The sequence below is a fragment of the Sphaerodactylus townsendi genome, linkage group LG04 (assembly GCF_021028975.2).
Source record: "Sphaerodactylus townsendi isolate TG3544 linkage group LG04, MPM_Stown_v2.3, whole genome shotgun sequence".
Taxonomy (NCBI): domain Eukaryota; kingdom Metazoa; phylum Chordata; class Lepidosauria; order Squamata; family Sphaerodactylidae; genus Sphaerodactylus; species Sphaerodactylus townsendi.
Window position 1 is genome coordinate 7,357,493 of NC_059428.1, and position 22,139 is coordinate 7,379,631.

At 51.0% G+C, this 22,139-nt stretch overlaps 1 protein-coding gene across 2 annotated transcripts in view; it reads right to left on the reverse strand.

Annotated features, from left to right (window-relative positions):
• The window catches only part of LOC125431078 (nuclear pore complex protein Nup98-Nup96-like), a 67,125-nt gene that overhangs the window by 11,253 nt on the left and 33,733 nt on the right, over positions 1-22,139 (reverse strand). For both annotated transcript variants that reach the window (XM_048493641.1, XM_048493642.1), the window contains 15 exons: positions 21,895-22,028; positions 20,380-20,567; positions 18,335-18,451; positions 16,244-16,557; positions 14,366-14,479; positions 11,142-11,280; positions 10,854-11,031; positions 9,916-10,074; positions 7,767-7,943; positions 6,652-6,811; positions 3,985-4,411; positions 2,933-3,162; positions 1,442-1,711; positions 1,178-1,335; positions 860-1,003 (listed from right to left, as the gene is read on the reverse strand). In XM_048493641.1, the coding sequence (XP_048349598.1) occupies positions 860-1,003; positions 1,178-1,335; positions 1,442-1,711; positions 2,933-3,162; positions 3,985-4,411; positions 6,652-6,811; positions 7,767-7,943; positions 9,916-10,074; positions 10,854-11,031; positions 11,142-11,280; positions 14,366-14,479; positions 16,244-16,557; positions 18,335-18,451; positions 20,380-20,567; positions 21,895-22,028 (2,909 nt within the window). The remainder of the gene's footprint in view (positions 1-859; positions 1,004-1,177; positions 1,336-1,441; positions 1,712-2,932; positions 3,163-3,984; positions 4,412-6,651; positions 6,812-7,766; positions 7,944-9,915; positions 10,075-10,853; positions 11,032-11,141; positions 11,281-14,365; positions 14,480-16,243; positions 16,558-18,334; positions 18,452-20,379; positions 20,568-21,894; positions 22,029-22,139) is intronic.

Sequence of the window (22,139 nt, forward strand, 5' to 3'; positions counted from 1 at the left end):
CTGTTTAACAGGATGCCTTTCAAATGAATGTATCGCTTAACAACGTTTTCTTTTTATTCGTGCAGTGAAGATACAGGGGCCGTGGCGGCAGCGGCGGCCAAAGCGACACTTCAAAAGCTGCACAATAGAAGCTGCACAGTGGCCAATCACAAGCCTTGCTGACCAAAACCCCATCTGCCCCTCTCCTTCCTAAAAGCAGCTGGTGGGAGCCAGTAGAGTAAGGTGACCAGATGATCACCTTTGTAAACCGGGATGGGCAGGTAGGTGGGCGGCCACGCACACGCGCGCAGCCGCAGGAGCACACTGCCTTCTGGGGCGCTCCCCGGTTTCCAGGGGGAAACCAGGAGCACCCCAGAAGGCAGTACGGCAGCCTTCCAAAAATGGGGACACTTTAAAAAACCCACGGGACGCGGGACAAATGGTCTTAAGGCGGGACTGTCCCGCCAAAAGCGGGACGTTTGGTCACCGTACAGTAGAGGAATCTATGGGGGCTGTGGCATTCGCGGGCACTGTGCCTTAGGGCGTTTCCACAAGTGATGGCTTGCTTTAACAAGCAGCAAGTCGTTAATGCAACACGGAGGGCTGAGAACTGTTCTTCACTCTGATCTCTGAAGCACACAGGAAACCACACTTTTCTAGCACTTTAGGAAACTTCCTACTCGAGAGGAGAGCAAGACCCCGGCCTTGAATGCTGGCAGCTGACTTCGTCTCTTGAGAGGAAGAGCTTCCAAATGCACCTGAGCAGAACCAGAGCAGGTCACGGTCTGCCACACTACCTTTCCGTGAAACAGCAGCAGACGGAACGGGGCCAGTTCTATGGTTCGCAGGCTGGGCTGGCAAAGCCGCACTTGTTGCTTACCTGGAATGCAGCTTCGTACATGCTGAGGGCCTGGGAAAGGGGGGCAGTGGAGGGAAGCAGGTACCAGAGGTGGACGCCAACAGTGCGCTTCCAGTCCAGCTGGGAACAGATGTTGATGCTCCTCTTCTCTGACAAATGCCACACCTGCAGAAGGAGGGGAACAGGGGACTGAGACAGGCGCAGGAGAGCCTGCAAAAGCCAGCTCTGGACTCTCAGGCACCCACCCCGGGAGCGGAGCCCTAAACACGCTCAGAAGAGTCAGGAGCCTTCAAAGGGGCACCCATGGCAACACTCCCCCGTTCCATGTTTTCCACTCACCGGCTTGCCAGCGAGAAGGGCAAAGATGCGCAGCCTCTCCTCCTGCATGAAGCTGTCTGCCTGCAGCTGGTGCCAGTCCGCCAACTGCATGGCCATGAGCTCCCGGACCTCCTGGCTGCCCACCAGCTGGGAGAGGAGCAGGGCCAGCCTGTGGTCCCCTAGAACGGAAAGGGCGCATCAACCAACCGGGAGCCTCCCACCTGCCAAGGAGGGGCTCCCCCGCCCTCCCCGGTTCCGGGGCAAGGAGAAAAGGCCCCCTCGTACCAGACCGCTGGGCCAGCCCACAGGCTTCGCTGATCCGCTTCCCGGTCAGGTAGCTGAAGACGGCCTCCGCAGGACTGTCGTGCTGGCTGACGGAAACCTCGTCCTCGATCCGCTCGGCAGCCGTCTGTGAGAGCCACTGGGAGAAGGCCTTCCGGCGCTCCAGGGCCACGATGTACTCGCTGGGCTCTTTCAAGTGGGCCTCCAGCTCTGTCAGGCGGCCCCAAAGCGCCTCGCACAAGGTCCACACCAAGCACCAGTGCTTCACCACGGCTGGGAAGAGAGCATTGTGGGGTCAGCGCAGGGACCTCCAGGACTGCTGCAGCAGGCTCCTGGGGGTGGGGTGGGGGGGTGGGTGAGAGGAGGCAGGCCTTCCCTACAGCCAGTTCCCTACAGCCAGTTCCCTACAGCCAGGTTCAAATTGTTCCCTACAGCCAGGTTCAAATTGCCCTACGGCAGGGCTCCCCAAGCCACGGAATGGCTGCCACAGGGGGTGGAGCCAGTGGCCACAGCTCACTCCCACACAGGGAAGATCCTGGAGTGGGGGCAGCTGCTGCCAAACCAACATTTTTGTAAATCTGCAAAGTCAATCACACCTCCAGCGGCCCCGCCCCCTTCCTGGCTCCACCCACTTCTAAAAACTCTTGGCAGGCACCAGCAAAGGGGGCAGCGGCCACCACGTTGGGGGTCCCCGCCATGGCGTCTGCCTTTTGCATGGAAGCCGATGCCTGCTGGTGAGGAGGAGGAGGAGGAGGAGAAGAAGAAGAAGAGGAGGAGGAGGAGGAGGAGTTTGGATTTATATCCCCCCTTTCTCTCCTGTAGGAGACTCAAAGGGGCTTACAATCTCCTTGCCCTCCCCCCCACACAACAAACACCCTGTGAGGTGGGTGGGGCTGAGAGAGCTCCGAGAAGCTGTGACTAGCCCAAGGTCACCCAGCTGACGTGTGTGGGAGTGCCCAAGCTAATCTGAATTCCCCAGATAAGCCTCCACAGCTCAAGCGGCAGAGCGGGGAATCAAACCCGGTCCCTCCAGATTAGAATGCACCTGCTCTTAACCACTACGCCACTGCTGAAGGAACCTTTCTGCATGCCCCCTGCTTCTCGGTGCCCACCTGCGTCCCAATCTTGGGGAGGCTGGCAAGGGTGACGCCCCACCTTCTAAAGGGTTTGGACAAAGAAGCAGGCCATTCCCTTAAAAACACTAATGCTACGTGCTGTCCAGAAGCCGCCGCCTTCTGAGTGGTCAGGCGTCCCCAGGAATGCCTTGCTGGACCTCCCCACAAGGCAGCTGAGCCAGCAGAGCCCCAGCAATTTCAGAGATGCCAGCTCTGGCGGAAAGAGCCCGGCTGAAGCCCCCCGGAAGCTCAGGGTTCCCTCACTCATCTGGGTGCTGACAGACCCCTTTGTCCTGGTCCCTCCAGAAACAGGGTTCTTTGGGTGCTCATTTCTGGGCCTCTTCCGATCAGTTCGTGCCTCATGCCGCTCGGGGCTCACCTTCCCCCTCCTCTGGGTCTCCAGATGCCTGCCTAGCCCACGAGGCGTATTCGTGGATGGCCATTTCTCCAGGGTTGGGCGCCAGGAAAGGGCATGGCTCGTCCACGTGGACCGTGCTGTGCTTCAACTTGATCTCCAGCGGAACCAGGTACGAGCCGTGGTCGCCGTACGCCGCCTTCCCTTCCAAACTCAGCTTCTCCACGTGGACTTTGAAGGGGGACTCCGAGAGCCTGTGGAAAGTGCCCGGGACAAACAAGTCAGGTGGGGAGGCGAAGAGAGCGAAGCGATCATACAAGCCGTGCTCTACCTGCGCTTCCAAGTCAAAAGACTGGGCAGTAGAGAGGAAAATGTCCAATTACTGCAAGACTAAAGTCAAGAAGAAGAGTTTGGATTTATATCCCCCCTTTCTCTCCTGCAGGAGACTCAAAGGGGCTGACAATCTCTTGCCCTTCCCCCCTCACAACAAACACCCTGGGAGGTGGGTGGGGCTGAGAGAGCTCCGAGAAGCTGTGACTAGCCCAAGGTCACCCAGCTGGCGTGTGTGGGAGTGCACAGGCTAATCTGAATTCCCCAGATAAGCCTCCACAGCTCAAGTGGCAGAACTGGGAATCAAACCCGGTTCCTCCAGATTAGATACACGAGCTCTTAACCTCCTATGCCACTGCTGCTCCTTGATGAGATAAAATGAGATAAAAGCCAAAAATAAAATGAGATAAAAGTCAATGAGATAAAAGCCAAAAATAAATAACAAAACAGGAGTATTTTGTCTAATTATTTTAATAACACATACTTGCAATGAGGGGTTACCTAATGCTGTGCTCGCTTAACAAGCTAACAGAAAATAATTCCCAAAAAGAAGGGGGTGGTGGTGTCCAGAGAAGATGCCACCCACAGATGCAGTCAAAACGTCAGGAGAAAATGCTACTGGAGCATGGCCATACAGCCCAGAAAACCCACAACACCCTAATAGAAATCCTGTTCTGTCTTTGGTGCAGGTAGTCTAGTTTCAGACCAAGACCCAACACCCAATCAACCCTCCGCCTGGGACTCACGGTTTAGGAGCAACGGGTGCAGGCAGGAATCCAAACTCCATGGACTCGTCGCGGTTGGCTGCCGGATCACTGAAGCTGCTCAGCTGCTCCCCGTTGTGGACAAGAGTCCAGTTGGGCGCCCAGCCGGCGCGGAACGACCGTCCCATGAAAAGCGCCATGTCCATCAGGAGCTTTCCTTTCCCGTAGGCCACAGATTTTTCCAGGGGTACCAGGCCAGGCTGCCTGCGGGTACCCACCACTTTCAATGATACGTCGGGTGCAGGGCGGGATACTGTGAAAGCAGAAGCGAGCGGAGACAGCATGGGCCAGGGTGGCACGGGCGGGGCACCACCGAGGGAGGACGTCCTCAGACTGCGACCGTCTTGAGGGGAAGCAGTGGGAAGGAGGAAGGATCCACTCAACAGTCTCGACTGCAGCAGCCCGCCAACTAAAGGGACAGAGGAAGGAAAAAGGTATCTCTTTAGAGAAGCAACTTGAAAGCCTCAAGAGGCGCAGGAAAGATACACCTTGGGGTTGCCGTGAATCACTCATAGGTCGATTCCGCACTTGCGTTGTCAACCTAAGTTCAAGCTGCTTTCGACCTAAGTGCTCCGCACAACCACTGGGATCGACGTGGTTTTGTACCAGCTTCGCCCCGTGTAACGGTCAAATTTCCGACTCCAGTTGGGAACTACTACTTTTTCAGGGAACCAGCTCGAACTCAGCTCGATTCCAGTAAAGTGCGGAATCTGTGGTGCCAGGAGTCGCCCATTCAGCCAATCACAGCTGAGTGTTTCGGGCATGTGTACAGCTGGAGAACTGCTGCGGTGAAAATCGCGCCTAATTTCCCCCCCCCCTCTTCTTTCTTGCGTTTGAAGTGATGGCTGGTCGCACAAACGGCACACAATTTCCGCGTACCAATGTAATCGGCCAATCACAAAACGCCACCTTCGTCCCTCCATTCCTGTGGCAGTTTTTTTAATAACGTGTGTGGGGATAGACGGAACATGGCCGTAGAATAGTAGCCAATCGGAATGGAGCGGCAAAGAGGCACAGGATGATCCCACCCTCTGAGCTGGGATCAAGCTGGTTGCAGTGGGGAACAACAATGGCTTCGACCTAGGTCAGTACCCTTCTCAGGGAACTGGGTCGAACCTATTTTACTCGTGTGCGGAATCGCCCAATACCTGTGTGTATGCTATCTGAACATGAAGTAACAATACCATGGGAGGGAAGATGTCCTACTGTGCTCAGAGAAGAACGACCTTTCACAGGTAAGCGCCAATGGTCATTCTCTTCATGAGCCATAGAACATCTGGCACTTCCGCACAGCCAAACACCACTCTGCACAGGCTAATATCTCTGGTCACAGCCAGTGACAAGAATGGTTCACACAGATGCACACAACACGCCGCTAATCAATAAAACCCACAGCTGAAGACAGGAGCTCCCACCACTGTAAAATCAGGCTTGACGGCTCATTCTTTTTATGCTGAGATGATCAAGAGACGGATGGATGTGTTAAGCAATCAACAGCAGCTACAAAAGAGGATAGCCTGCCCTTCTCTTAAACTTGAATGCTGTAGGCTTTGAATGCTGTAGGCTTTGTTCTTTCTCAGGACTACCACAAATAAGTTTTGCAATATTGGTTGGCGGTGTTCAGGTTTAAAGAACCAGTTGTTGTAAAAGGATAATTTGACAGGCAAGCCATTAACCGGCCAATATCCAGTCCTAAATGAAGTCAGACCTCAACAACTGCACTGGCTCCCAGTGGAATTCCGGATCACCCTCAAGGTGTTGGTTTTAACCTTCCAGACCCTTCACGGCCTGGGGCCCTCATACCTTAGGCATCATTTCTCCCCTTATGTCCCTACTCGGCCTCTGCGGTCTGCAGAGGCAAACTTGCTGGTGGTCCCCGGCCCCTCAATTATGCTACTAGCCTCTTCCTGGGCCGGGGCCTTCACTGCCTGGTGGAACGCTCTCCCTGCGGTCATCAGAAGAAGAAGAGTTTGGATTTATATCCCCGCTTTCTCTCCTGTAGGAGACTCAAAGGGGATTACAATCTCCTTGCCCTTCCCCCCTCACAACAAACACCCTGTGAGGTGGGTGGGGCTGAGAGAGCTCAGAAGAGCTGTGACTAGCCAAAGGTCACCCAGCTGGCATGTGTGGGAGTGCACAGGCTAATCTGAATTCCCCAGATAAGCCTCCACAGCTCAAGCGGCAGAGCTGGGAATCAAACCCGGTTCCTCCAGATTAGAATGCACCTGCTTTTAACCTACTACTCCACTGCTGCTCCCTGTGGGACATTGAACAGTTCCACCAGGAGTTGTCAGACCAGGCCTTGGGGGAGGCTGCTCACTGATTCTCTCCCCTTCTACCCCCTCCCCTCCCCACATACCACCATAACTGGTTATCGCTGTATTGCGCCCAGTCCCTTCCCAGGTGGATAGAATGTGCCATCTGATGTTAGCTTTCTTTATTCTGTTTTGATGTGGTATTTAACTATTTTGGTTTTAATTGTTCTATTGTACTATATCTTTTAATGGTTCTACCTTCTCTACACTGCCCAGAGCTCTTCGGGGGTGGGCGGCATAACGAATCTAATTAATAAATAATAAATAAGTAAAAACAACCCACTACAAGCACAACTGCCATCGAGATATCAGCGAGGATATAGATATACTGTACCTGAGGGACGGCTCCTCGGTCCTCGGGAAGAAGAGGAGATTGGAACTCTGGGAGAACAGATCGCCGGGGGGGTGTCCACAGGGGTGAGCTGCCTACCAAAACCATGATCAAGGATCAGGTCTAAATCCTCCTCATCCACAAGAAGGGAAGCCTTCATGATCTGGAATCAAGAACCGAGCAAGTCTGTCATGCGTCAGGTTCGTTGGATCAACAAGAGTTTTAAAATAACCCTAAATCTACTCTCTTCTCTCCCCTGATATTGACACTTGGTGCTTTATGGTGCACACAATTCAGAGCTGAGGCTCGGAGTCTAAAGGGGGCTCTCATAGGGTGTCTCAGTGGAGCTGAAGCCGCAACAAATTGTGCCAGATGCCTCTTCCAAGAGCCACAGAAACATCCACCGGTTGACTGCTACGTGTAGTGGCTCTTCTGAAAGGTTGCCGGTTGCCACGAGAGCGCCCCTTGTTCTAAAGAAGCCCAGCTGCTGTGGCTTTAACCACTCATTTTGAACACTTATTCGGGTATCAAAAAGTTCCAGGCATACTGCATTTTAATTCATATTATTCAGAGATTAACTTATATTTGGTTTTATGTTTATCTGTATTTGAATGTCATGTTGTTCACCGCCCAGAGCCCTTCGTTGAATTAAAAAATAAAAAAATAAACAAACAATCTATCTATTTAAGAAAATGTGGACACACATGGACAGTTTTCGAGCATCAACATCCTCTGCCCCCTCCTCCTTCCAGTACGATATCCCCCCTCCTTTTTCAGCTCTGTGAAACATGGAAACAGCCTCATCCTTGGCTTTTAACAGAGCAAAGCTCTATTGACCATGCTATTCTTTTTTATTACTGAGGAGTGGCCAGTCTATGGTGCTCCAGATGTTCATGGACTACAATTCCCATCAGCCCCTAACAGGGCTGATGGGAATTGCGATCCATGAACATCTGGAGCACCACAGGTAGGCCACCCCAGCAAGGAGTGGACACAATCCAAATGCCGGTGTCACAAAGCTCAGGAATCGCCCAAACAAAAACGTTAAAAAGTCCTCCTGGCCGGCATCTGCCCGTTGCTCGACCAGCACAGCAGCACACCAGGCAACGGAGACTCACCTGCAAGGTGTGAGGGTTGATTTCCAGAGAGGACGCAATGTGGGTGGAAGCCGGCACCAGGTCCTGCTCCTCGCCCAGGCTCTCCTCCGCAGCGGATTCCAGAGCAGCCTCCTGAGTGACATCTGCCATGTCGCTGTCGAGCTCCACGGCCTTCCCCAGCGGCTCGATGTCAGGGCTCTGCTGACACCAAGCGATCGATGCAGTCGCAGAACAAACCAAGACCCTCCTCAGACCCCACTGTCCCCTTAGCGGGCTTTGGATCCCTCCTTGTGTCCTGACCCTGGCAGTTGGCTGGGCTGGCAAATAAAAAGTTTTGGGACTGCACGTGGAGACCGCTGGGCTGAACTGTATTCCAAGGGAAGGCCTGGCACCCGGCATAGACCTTCTCAATACAAACAGCCAACCACCTTCTATATCCAATTGCCGCCCCCCCGTCCAAGCATCCTCAGCCTCAGCCAGGAATTGAGGTGTTATCTGGGAAGCCCGTGAACTCAAATCTTCTCTCAGCCATAAGCTGCGAACCTTGAGATTCTCCCCGCTGAGCCTCGGCGTGGGGTAAGAGCAAAAATTGGACTGGACTGAAGAATCTCCGGTTCAAATCTCCAAATTCTGGCCATGTGGCTCACTAGGTGACCTTTGGGATTACCTTTCTCTCACCAGCCTCACAGGGCTGTTGTGAGGATAAAACTGGGAAGGGAGAACTGGAGCAACTCGACAGCAGAGCATCATAAATGTACTCAGTTATGCAGCTATACCAGGGGTGGCCAACCTAGGGAGCTCCTGATGTTCACAGACTACAATTCCCATCAGCCCCTGCCACCATGGCCAATTGGCCATGCTGGCAGGGGCTGATGGGAATTGTAGTCCATGAAAATCTGGAACCCCCTAGGTTGGCCACCCTTAAGCTATACAATATGGGGACAACACTAGCCTCCTCTGTGGGACTGACTACAGTGGTGGCGAACCTTTGGCACTCCAGATGTTATGGACTACAATTCCCATCAGCCCCTGCCAGCATGGTCAATTGGCCATACTGGAAGGGGCTGATGGGAATTGTAGTCCATAACATCTGGAGTGCCAAAGGTTCGCCACCACGGGACTATAAGGATTGACAGAACAGGGTAGGTGAGCCCTATTTTGAACGGGCTGCACGCACACTGAACACCATCTCTGTCCTGGCTGTAGCAGCTCCTTCTGAAAGACATCATGTACCAAAGCTGAGTTTAGGAGATAATTTAAAGTGTGCTGGTGGCTAGGGAAGGAATATGCAGCTGGGAGATCCCAGCATCTCACTTGAACTGTGCTGCCCTGGAGGGGCACAGCTACACGACACTCGCCAGCTGCTCTGCACGAATGGCAAGCACAGCTCAGAGTCTCACAGAAGAGGGCTTTTGCTTTTGTCTGCTCCAACCAAGACTGAGTGAATGGAACTGGGAAAGGGTTTTTTTTAGTTCCCTGCTTAACAACCACACACTAGTTGTTTTCTTTTTTTAAAAAAGTAGGGGAGAAAACAGAAATAATCAAAGAAGCCAGAACGGGGCCACTTGGCACACTACCTGTATTGCTTAATAAACCCTGCTCAAAGGAGAGCCATGATGCTCGCCAGGTTTAATGTTATGCCTTCTGCCTTGTTACATGGCAGATTTAATAAGCAAGAAAAGGCTAAAAGATTGTGCCCATGTAACGATGGCTCAGTTGAATCTCTGGCCCACCAATTACTACACTGTCTCAGATTCAAGGAAATCAGATCCAAGTATGTGAATCTTACTGCTTTACATTTACCCCATCTCCCCGATTTAATTAGATTACACTACTTGTTGGACAACCCTGATCCTTCTCTCTGTATGATAGTGGCAGACTTTCTCCTGGAAATTACTAAACGCCAGTAGATTTCCTTCAATCTAACATTTATGTCCTGTATTGTATATGCTTTTTAATCCGTTTTTTATTATTGTTGTACTGTTGTCTATGCCAATAAAGGCTTGCTTCAAAGTAGGGGAGAAAACAGAAATAATCAGAGAAGCCAGTTAAGATTTGGCTACAATTCATGCTATAAGCAGCTCATTTCATAAGGGAGCCCGAACCCACGAGGCCCAGGCGGTACCTCCTTGAATCGGGTAGCCTGCTTCCACGCGCTCTTTCTCTCTACCTGGGAGGAGGGCCCCGGCTTCCCACTCAGAGCCACTTGCTGGGCCCGGCCCAGGGGAGGGGCCTGGGCGGTTTTTAACTTCTTCGCCTCCGTCTTGGATGGATGCTCCTCCTCCTCCTCGTCGGAATCTTGCAAGCCGTATTTGGAGAAGTGAGACACCTGGGCAGAGACACAAGCCAGGGTTAGAGGAGGATGTGAACATGCTGAAAAGGGAATGCTGCAGCAGCAGGTCAAAATGGGTTTCTTGCATGTGGACTGTGGCTCCAGAGAGTAGAACCAGAGTGATGGGTTCAAGGTGAAGGAAAAGAGATTCGCCTAAACATTGGAAAGAATTTCCAGAGAGTAAGGGCTGTTCGACAGTGAAATGCACTGTGGTGGAGTCTCCTCCTTTGGAGGTTTTTAAACAGAGACTGGATGGCCACCTGTTGGGAGTGCTTTGCATTTATGTTCCTGCATGGCAGGGGGTTGGACCTGATGGCCCTTGGGGTCTCTTCCAACTCCATGATTCTATGACTGTCTTCCTAGTGATCTCTCCAGGCTGTTAACTTGAGAAGCCTTCCCAGAGACTATCAAAGCTCCTATACTGGTTCTGGTGGGTTTTCCGGGCTGTGTGGCCGTGGTCTGGTGGATCTTGTTCCTAATGTTTCGCCTGCATCTGTGGCTGGCATCTTCAGAGGTGTATCACAGACGGAATGTGTGTAACAGACTTCCCTCTCTGATACACTTCTGAAGATGCCAGCCACAGACGCAGGAGAAAGCACGTTGAGGAAGTAAAGATCCCTGAATACCTGACAATCCGGAAAATCCAACTCAGTTGAATCCGGCTGTGAAAGCCTTTGACAAAACCACTATACTTCACAAGCTATGAAAATGCCACTGGAAACAACAGAGAAAGGGAGAGTTTTCAGGGCTGCCACGCCCACCTCAGCTGGCGTTACCTTGAACACCCAAGAGCCAGTCTCCGGGCGGTACTCCTTGAACTGGGCACCCTGCTTCCGAGAGACGGCCTCCAGCCGGCCTTCGTAGTTCATCTCTGCCAGGCGCTCCGGGCTCTTGATCAAGGCACGAGAGGTTTTGTCGGTCGGCCAAACACCGTCCAAAGTGACTTCGGCTCGCCTGCAGAAAACAGAATGGTTTGAGGCCCCAGTTGTGAGCACTGTGGCGGCAGGGCCCACTTTTCCAAGAAAGCGCGCTAACGTCAGATGGCGCTTAACGGCTGGCCTTGCCTGTTTAGACCTTCTCCAACGGGCGGCTTCAGCTCATCATCTGGGTACACGATCACTTCTTTCCGGCGGACGTGCACAATCTCGTCAAGGTCTAGATTGGTCAGATTGACCTCCCCTTCGAAGTAGATGGAGCCGTAGCCTGGTGGAGGCAACCAACATGGTCAATCCGGGCTGCTAAGGAAGTCAACTGCGGTCAGAGATCATGGGCCAGACCACACTCCCTGCCCCAGGGGACTGATGAGATGCCGCGCTTGGAGAGCTGAGAGTAGGCAGGCGCAAAGGGCACCCAGCGGTGGGCACTGGCTCTGCACATTCCCAGAACCCACGGTGTGGGTTTTGCTTCACACGTGAACTGGGCCTAAAGTCATGTCAGACCCTGCATTTAAGTCAGACCTGGGCATTATACGGCCCGCGGGCCACAACCGGCCCGCCGGATGACCCTGACTGGCCCCCGTGCCTTGCTGGGGAGCGAGGCGCCTCTGAAAGCCCCGCAGAAGCCGGTTGCCTTGGCTGCCGGCTTCTGCGGGGCTTTCAAAAGCGCCTCGCCCCCCTGCCTTTTGGCCCGGCCCTCCACAATATTTTCTGTTTCTTATGTGGCCCCATGGAAAAAATAATTGCCCACCCCTGATTTAAGCTAAGCCCCGTGGCCAACCGCTTCCTCTTCCTACTCCAAAGGATTCCTGAAAAGGCTGAAATTAGAAGCTGTTCAGTCGCTTCTCACGACATGGTTAGGAAAGACTGGGGAACTCCACCCCCCCACCCACCCCACCATAAAACCTGTGATGGCACATTAGGAACAAAAACACGTAACCAGGGTGCAACAGGCCCACTTTCCTGGCAGAGGGGGTGGGGCGGGGGTGGAACTGCTTCACGCCTCACCAGACCAAAAGCCTTAAAACTTAAAGCCTGGGGTCTTCCTCCGCTCCCCATTCCTGACTGCCTTCCTTCCTTCCTCGGTGAGGTGAGGACATGATATTAGAAAGGCTAAAACAAAGACGGGAGGGCGAGAGGCAGGGGCGTGTGAAGGAAACACTCAAGAGAACTCAAGGGCCCAATCTTGTCTGCGAGCCAAGATTTATTTTTTAATGCACCACCTTATAAGGCAGTGGTGGCGAACCTATGGCACGGGTGCCAGAGGTGGCACTCAGAGCCCTCTCTGTGGGCACGCGCAAACAGAGCGCCCCCCCCCCCCCCCACATCTAGGCTGGCCTCGGCTGCTGGGCTCGATTATTAGCATTAAAGCTAAGACCTAGTTTTGGGGAAGCAGTGTAGGTAACCCTGTCAAGCGCTGTTAAACCCCACTGATTTTCATGCAAAGAACTAAAGTGCGATCCTTTACCTGGGAGTAAGCTCAGTTGCTGGCAGTGGGGCTTGCTTCTGAGTAAACCCTCCTAGGGTCGTAAGTTGGAAGAGTTGCACCGTTGCTTCAAAGCAAAGCCACCGACTACCACCAAGCTTACTCCCGAGTAACACATGCCTCAGAGCCAATCGTTTTTTCTAAACTAAAACCTCAGTATTCAGGTTAAATTGCCGTGTTGGGACTTTGCAATAAATAAGTGGGTTTTGGGTTGCAATTTGGGCACTCGGTCTCGAAAAGGTTCACCATCACTGTTAGAAGGGATTCGATACCATGTAGTTTTGGGTTATAAGTGTAGTTGGGATCCTGTCCTGAGTGGAAATATGTTTAGGAAATGCTAATTGTTTACAGCTGATGCCTTTCCCTTGCCAAGCATCAGGGTGTTGGGGTTAGAAAAAGGATTTGCTAACTTACGGCTGCTAACTTACAAGTTACTACTTTGCTGCACAGGATGGCTGATGGAACTACTAATTGCCAGAATCCACTGAAGTAGTAAGTGGCTGCTTGTAAGTTTATAGTTAGTTATATAGTAGACTTTGTGAGGTTTTCCTTTATTTTTATGTTTGCCTTGCCAGCCATCCCACCTGCAGCTGTGTTTGGGGAAGGGTGAAATATGGCCATTTCAGAAATCTGAACCCTCTGATAACTTTGCTGAGTTTCAGTCTTCCGCAAACACGGTAAGGGGAAGACATGGGTTAGAAACCCAGCCTGGCAGCGGTTTTCTGACCCACCCCCCACGTGACCAACAGCTGCTAACTTTCTGAATCAGCAATGCCTTTGCATGTGCCCAGTTTTGTGAAAACCTGCTGTAGAATGGTCTGGCAGGACTTTGTTGCTATAGGGCATAGGTGTCAAACTCGCAGCCCTCCAGATGTTATGGAGTTCCCATCATCCCCTGCCAGTTCCCATCATCCCCTGCCAGTTCCCATCATCCCCTGCCAGTTCCCATCATCCCCTGCCAGCATGATGCTGGCAGGGGGTGATGGGAACTGTAGTCCATAACATCTGGAGGGCTGCAAGTTTGACACCTGTGCTATAGGGTATGAACCAAGCAGGCAGAGCTCTTGATACCTTTTAGTACGTTATGTCTGCCTACTGAACGTGTTTGGGGTGTCAGTCTCAGTTTCTGTATCAAAACATATCAGCTTGGAGACTTAACTGAAAGGCTGCCCAAAACAAGAGGTCTCAGAGAAGCCATCTTTGCCCGTCCATCCACTGGTCCCTAAGCTAAGACTCATGAAGGAGAAGAATTCCAAAGGTGACTGCAGCTCAAAAAGGTCAGGTGCCTTTAAAGGTTAAACTACCGTGTTTTCCCGAAAATAAGACAGTGTCTTATATTAATTTTTGCTCCCAAAGATGCACTATGTCTTATTTTTAGGGAATGTCTTATTTTTCCACTCCACAGCTGCATGCTCTGGTGTTCTGTTGGACGGGCATGCTTCCAAACAAGAACTTTGCTACGTCTTACTTTCGGGGGATGTTTCATATTTAGCACTTCAGCAAAACCTCTACGACGTCTTATTCTCAGGGGATGTCTTATATTCGGGAAAACAGGGTAGCAACGTGAGTTGGAAGGAAACGTCCAACTACTAGCCTTCTACACGCACACTGTCCTGGCAAAAGGCAAGCGGCTTCATTTCACGTCAGCTGAAACTTGCCTGTTACTTTTCAGGGGCAGGGGGGATAATTGAGGGAACGCAGAGGGATGCCCCCCCAGAGTTCCACTTGAGTAGGACGCAGAGCATATTGATGAGGCTTCTCTGGCAGCATTTCAGCTCCTCCAGGCTAGACCTGGCTTCACATTCAGGCAGAAGGGAATTTCTAAAAATGCAGCAGCAGCAAGAGGTACAAGACCCCCAACTCTCACCTTTCCGGCCGATGGTGAAGTCGGTCACCACGCACTCTCCCTTATCGTTAGTCATTCTGGCCAGCTCCTCCATGGATGGAATCGTGTAGTAGCCCATTCGGGTTAAACGAATCCCTAAAACAACAACAGAAGCCTGGTTGAAATCCTTCCTCCTCCTAACTGCAGAGCAAGAGCGCAACCGCAGACAGAACCCAGCGGCGCCTGCTTCGAGGTCTTGACGCGCAAGCGAACAGCCAGGGTGCCAGGCCACGTGGGACAGGAGAAGGGGAGGGGGCTTAAGAACATAAGAACTAGCCTGCTGGTCCATCTAGTCCAGCACTCTGCTACTCGCAGTGGCCCACCAGGTGCCTTTGGGAGCTCACATGCAGGAGGTGAAAGCAATGGCCTTCTGCTGCTGCTCCTCCTCAGCACCTGGTCTGCTAAGGCATTTGCAACCTCAGATCAAAGAAGATCAAGATTGGTAGCCAGAGATCAACTTCTCCTCCATAAATCTGTCCAAGCCCTTTTTAAAGCTATCCAGGTTTTGCTTGAGGAACGATACAGCAAAACAAGAACTGTTGCAGCGATTTGGATAGATGGCAGGCAGCCAGAACAGAAAGGGGAGCACAAAACTTCGGCTCAGAGGAAGCCTCATAACAAAATGGCTCACGTGTGATAAATTTTCATTGCACACAGTAAAGAAAATCCATTAAAAACCAAACACATTTTGGCCAACAGTACAACCTCAATGGTACAAACTGTTAAAATACTACACCAGACAGTAAAATTATTCAAAATTCACAATACAGCATTTCAGGCCAAGCTTTAATGTGTCCTCTTGTTGGTTTTAATGATTTTTTTAAAAAAACTATTTGTAAAATATTAAAGTTTTGTTAATTTATTGCATGTGACCCATCAGAATTCATTCTGTTATTAGACTTCTTGCCAAACGTCTTGGTCCCTACAAAGAGGTCACGATTCTATTAATAAGAACATAAGAACAAGCCAGCTGGATCAGACCAGAGTCCATCTAGTCCAGCACTCTGCTACTCGCAGCGGCCCACCAGGTGCCTTTGGGAGCTCACATGCAGGAGGTGAAAGCAATGGCCTTCTCCTGCTGCTGCTGCTCCCGAGCACCTGGACTGTTAAGGCATTTGCAATCTCTGATCAAAGAGGATCAAGATTGGTAGCCATAAATCGACTTCTCCATAAATCTGTCCAAGCCCCTTTTGAAGCTATCCAGGTGAGTGGCCATCACCACCTCCTGTGGCAGCATATTCCAAACACCAATCACACGTTGCGTGAAAAAGTGTTTCCTTTGATTAGTCCTAATTCTTCCCCCCAGCATTTTCAATGGATGCCCCCTGGTTCTAGTATTGTGAGAAAGAGAGAGAAATTTCTCTCTGTCCACATTTTCGACCTCATGCATAATTTTATAGACTTCAATCATATCCCCCCCTCAGACATCTCCTCTCCAAACTAAAGAGTCCCAAACGCTGCAGCCTCTCCTCATAGGGAAGGAGCTCCAGTCCCTCAATCATCCTCGTTGCCCTTCTCTGCACTTTTTCTATCTCTTCGATATCCTTTTTGAGATGTGGCGACCAGAACTGGACACAGGACTCCAAGTGCGGTCGCACCCCTGCTTTATATAAGGGCATGACCATCCTTGCAGTTTTATTCTCAATTCCTTTCCTAATGATCCCCAGCATAGAGTTTGCCTTTTTCACAGCTGCCATGCATTGAGTTGACATTCCCATGGAACTATCAACTAAGAAGCCCAAATCCCTTTCCTGGTCTGTGACTGATAGCACCGACCCCTGTAGCGTGTATGTGAAGTAAAGTATGTGAAGCATTCCAGGCAGCCAGAGTGATGCCAAGACTGCCAGCCCGAAGCCCCACCTGCTGGGTGTGCCAGGTGCGAATTCTCATTCTCCTCTTCCCGGTCATCCTGCAGGGACTCCTCATGGAAGGAGGCATCCTCGCTGCTGCCTTCCAGCCCGTTCCGCAGGGCGGCTCGCATGTTCAGGGCCATGATGGTGTCGTCCAGGTGGTTCTGGTGCTTGTGGAGGGCGCTCTCCGGAGTCTGCGGGATGGGCTTCGCGATGGGGTTGGTGTAGAAGCGGGTCACCTTGTGGCAATCCTCCTCCTCCTCCTCCAGCTGCTCTCCGTCGGGCCGGTGGTTCTCATCGACTGACCTGGAGAGGAAGTGGAACCTAAGGACAGAAAAAGGTCACGCTGTTTCTCTAGTCCCGTGGTGGCGAACCTTTGGCACTCCAGATGTTATGGACTACAATTCCCATCAGCCCCTGCCAGCATGGCCAATTGGCCATGCTGGCAGGGAGCTGTAATCCTGTATCCTGGAGATATAGGTCACTCCACTATAGTGTTACCGTGCACATGAGATCCACTGCATTAACAGCGGCTCTCAAGAGGCAGGTAAGGGTTGGGGCCCTATGAGTCAAGAACAAACGTAAAAGGACTTTACGTAAAAGGACTGCCAAACGTAAAAGGACTCTGGAGTCAGGCACTCAGCACAGGAAGATCAAGAGGCCGCTTGTGCCGGGAGGGGCCTTCTGGGCATCCAAGGGGCCCTGCTGTTCTGTTCTGTGGATGGGTCTCTTGACTTTCCTCTGCTTTCGGTTTCCCACATTCCTTTATTTATTTATTTATTTTATTGTTTGGACTTTTATACCGCCCCATCCCCAAGGGGCTCTGGGCGGTGTACAACATAAAATATGATTATAAATAAATTACTAAAACCTTTAAAACAGCGATAACAATAATAGAGGCGTCTGCCAACCCCACTTTTAAAATTCTCCCCGGGAGAGGGAGGGTGGCGAGTTCCATTAGATGATAGGCCCAGATGAAAGAGCCAACTGGGGGGAGGGGGGGCACCATTTCAGCTGCTGGTTTGATTTGCAACATGTAAGAAACTAAGTGCCCAAGTCCCTGCCTCTTCGCCTATCTAACGACTGAAACGTTCCAGTCTTGCTTTCCTGTGCCTTTGATGTGGGGTGTGAAGAGGTGGGAGGGGGGACTCTTGGGGATAAAAGGCTGTTCTTTAGAACTGGCTTCTTTGCCTTTTCCGATGTCTGTCAATAAAGACTTCTGATTTGAAATCTAGAGTTCTACATTGGTCTGCAGATCCAGGGCTTGACAACCTGCTAATGCCTACAGAGAGCAAGAAGTTCAGTTGCCGAATACAGCGCACAGATGAAGCAGAAAGGGAAAGACCGCCCACAGCAAGCTGAGGTTTTCATAAATGCTGATGACCCATTCAGAAACGGATGCCGAGACCAGGGAAGATAATGAGAGATGTCCCACCAGGCCTTTGGTTGAGGGCTATCGTCCTGATACCATCTACTAGCCTCCCTACAAAACGCTATCTCCAGCGCCGCCCTCTCTCAATGGTGCCCATGCCTGAATGGCTCCTGCAAGAGTTTATGTGTGCTCTAGGCTCGGCGGGTTTTTAATAGGCCTAAATTCTGATAATATTCTAATGATAATTATATTTTAAATATTGGTGGAATTGTTTTAAATGTCTGTGTGCTGCCCGGAACCCGACTTTGGTCGGGGAAGGCGGGATATAAATGTAATAAACAAACAAAAGAATGTATTGTCGAAGGCTTTCACAGCCAGATTCAACTGATTCTGGTGGGTTTTCCAGGCTGTGTGGCTGTGGTCTGGTGGATCTTGGTCCGAACGTTTGCCTCCATCTGTGGCTGGCATCTTCAGAGGTGTATCACAGAGGGAAGTCTGTTACACACTTTGTCTGTTACACGCTAGACACAGTGTGTAACAGACTTCCCTCTGACTGTCTCAACCACAGATGCAGGGCGTTGAACGAGATCCACTGTGTAACTCCTACAATAAACAAAAGATTGTAAAATGATCATGATCACAACTCAGCTACTGGAGTTGCAACTGCTTCTAAAACTGCTTCTCCTTATTTCAGGGGGGAAAAACCACACACACAGGACAGAGACGTACCGTTCCCCATTTTCTGGATACTCAGAGGGGGAGGCCAGGTCTTCCGCTTCACCGCTGACAGGAGAAAACAGACTGTTGCTGTTGAGATTCTTCAGGACTAGCTTCTTGATGCTCTTCCTGAATGAGATAAAGGCCATAGATACCTCATGAGAGGCAGGAACAAGAATTGAGCCTGACTAGCCTCTGCTACCCCTTCATAGAATCATAGGCCCCTTCCGCACATGCAAAATAATGCGTTTTCAAACTACTTTCACAACTTTTTGCCAAGTGGATTTTGCCATTCCGCACAGCTTCAAAGAGCATTGAAAGCAGTTTGAAAGTGCATTATTCTGCATGTGCGGAATGAGCCATAGAGTTGGAAGAGACCACAAGGGTCATTCAGCCTGACCCCCTGCCATGCAGGAACACACAATCACAGCACTCCCAACAGATGGCCACCCAGCCTCTCTTTAAAAAACCTCCAAAGAAGCAGACTCCACCACACTCCCCACCCCCCCAGTGCATTCCACTGTCGAATAGCTCTTACTATCAGGAAGTTCTTCCTAATGTTTAGGAGGGATTTCTTTTCCTGCACTTTGAATCTCTTACTCCTTGCCCCAGTCTCTGGAGCAGCAGGAAAAAAGCTTGCTCCCTCTTCAACAAGACATCCCTCAAATACTGAAACACGGCTATCATGTCACCCCTTACATTGCTTTAAACTTCTCTAGCAAGCCTGAGCTCGTTCTGAGCTTTAGCTTTTCCAACTTTCTCCCTTCGTGTCCTGGCTCTTTGTATGAATTCCTTTCTGATGATTTCCCCCTTTCCCCATTTCTTATACATGTCCCTTTTAAAAGTTAGTTCTGTTGAAAGTTCTTTAGACAGCCATCCTGGGTTTTTTAGACACCTCCCATTTTTCCTCCTCATTGGAATTGTTTGAATTTGTGCCTTCGGATCTCACTTTTAAGAAACTTCCATCCATCATGCACTCCCTTCCTCTTTAGAATTCTTAATCACGGGATCACACCCAGTAGTTTCCTAAGTTTAATGAAATCGGCTTTCATAAAGTCCAGAATGAATGTCTGACTATGGTTGCTATCCCCTTTCTATTGTATAACAAACTCCAAGGAAAGCACGGTCACTTCCACCCCATTAACCAAGTCATCATTATTGGTTAGGAGTAGATCTAAAACAGCTGATCCCTTGTTGGCTCTTCCACCTTCTGGATCATGAAATTGTCTGGAAAGCAAGTGAGGAGTTTGTTGGACCTGATAGTCTTGGCTGAGTTTGACTTCCAACAAATACCAGGATAATTAAAATCTCCCATTACTGCCACTTCTAGTGGTTTACCAAGAATCCTGGGCACTTTAAAGACGAATGCATTTGTTGTAGCATAAACCTGGTTTTAAAGAGCCGCATGGTGTAGTGGTTAAGTGCTTGCACTGCCACTCACACGGTCAGGAGTTCGAGCCCCCTGTGGGTCAGATATCCTGGCAGCTGGCTCATGGTCAACTCAGCCATCCATCCATTTCTTAGTCGGTAAATGAGTGCCTAGCTCATCACTAGGGGGTAAAGAATAGCCGGGGAAAGCAATGGCAAACTACCCCACAAAAGAGGCTTGCCTATAAAATCACTGCTCGCAGTGGTACCCTAGAGTCGGACACGACTGAAGGGGAAACTTTACCTTTTAAACCTGGTTTGTTAAGACTTGAGCTTTTGATACAACAAACTAATACCCCCGTAACCCGCTAGAATACCCAGAGAGGAAAAGATCAACTGGGTTCCCAAGAGGCAAGACAGACTTCAAGGCCTGTTAACCGACAGGTATGAAAAGGTTGAAGCCGACCAGTCAACCTCCACATGTTGCAACCTGAGCTCTCCCATATATGAAAACAGCTTCCAGTCAGATCAAGGGCACCCCATGAGCTCCAGGAGACATCCCAGCTGCATCCCCCAAGAGAAGGGCCGCTCCAGATTAATCCCAGCCAAAGCACCACCACGAATATCCTGTGACAGAAGCATCAGCGCTGCCCCTTCTCACTCTTCCGCTCCACCCTTTCCCAACTCACTTGGGCATGAAAGCCCCGTTGGACAAGGCCGGCTCGTCGTCATCCAGGCCATCAAAGAGGTGGGATTTAGAGGATCCCGTCGTCTGCAAAGCTTTCGGCCGCACTCTTGTAGCAGGACGGGGAGTCAGCTTGTAGTGAGTGGGCGTGGTCAAGGCCTTCTGGGCCGCAGGATTGGTCGGCTTCAGTCTCTGGAAAAGAAAAAAACACCTTGTGAGTTTGTGCAGCCAGGCTGGGGCTTGGACCTCAATGCTTGCTCCGTATCAGGGACGCCAGCTGGTTTTCTGCACTTGTGCTGGACCCCTCACAACTTCAGGACCAGTCTGGATCACAAACCCAGAAAGCAGACTCACTGGCTACTGTCCAATTCCCAGATTGGACACTGAAATTCCTACTCTGCTTCATGAAGTACTTGCATGCAAACATTCCTGCTCTCAAAGGATATAGGTAAGTGGCGGCTCAGTTCTCATTGGGTACAAACCATGCCCCTAGGACACAGGTGTCAAACTCGCGCCCCTCCAGATGTTATGGACTACAGTTCCCATCATCCCCTGCCAGCAATATGCTGGCAGGGGGATGATAGAACTATGATCTCTTTGAAGGAAGCTAATTGTTTCTCTGGGACATGTTTATTTGGATGCTCCCCTCCCCTTTGGCTTCCATGAGGGAATGAAGAACCTGCATTTCAAAGCCGGTTATTCATGCAACCAAATGTTAAAATTTAACTATTAAAACCTGGGGTCTGTCACTGTTCTCAAAGGTCGATTCTGCACTTGTGTTATCAACCTAAGTTCAAGCTGCATTCCACCTAAGTGCTCCGCACAACCACTGGGATCGACGTGATTTTGTACCAGCTTTGCCCCGTGTAACGGTCAAATTTCTGACTCCAGTTGGGAACTACTACTTTTTCAGGGAACCACGCTCGAACTCAGCTCGATTCCAGTAAAGTGCGGAATCTCTGGTGCCAGGAGTCCCCCATTCAGCCAATCACAGCTGAGTGTTTCGGGCATGTGTACAGCTGGCCAATCAAAAAACGCCACCTTCGTCCCTCCATTCCTGTGGCAGTTTTTTTTAATAATGTGCGTGGGGATAGACGGAACATGGCCCTAGAACAGTAGCCAATCGGAACGGAGCAGCGAAGAGGCACAGGATGATTCCGCCCTCCGAGCTGGGATCAAGCTGGTTGCAGTGGGGAACAACAATGGCTTCCACCAAGGTCAGTACCCTTCTCAGGGAACTGGGTTGAACCTATTTTACTCATGTGCGGAATCACACAAACAGTCATTAAACAAACATCATCCTTGTTTCAAATGCATTTGGAAGGTGAACAGGCAGCAACCTTCAATCACTTTTTCATCAATAGGAGCATCCTACTTCTTTTTGCACGGACTGGATCCTTTGCACGTGCTCTACCAGCAGCGGGACGTTCCTCCGGGAGGAAGGAAAATGCTGCTGTTGGCAGAACGGCGCCGGAGGGATGCACTCGACTGCTTTAATCTGAAGCACTCCGACCCTCACCTCTTCCTTCTTCTTTGGATCAGACATGGGGTTTCTGAACAGAGGAGAGTCCCCAAAAGGCGAGTAGGTCAGGCTGTTGAGGTGCTGCTGCAGAATTGCTTGCTGGGCTGCCGATGCGTTTGGATCCGTCAGGGCTGCAAGCGAACGAAAGGAAGGCGCCTGGTGGGTTCTCAGGCTGGCACCAGAACAAATCGCCAAAGGATGGACCAGGGGCTGCTGCGATGGTACAGATCAGTGTGCCCGGG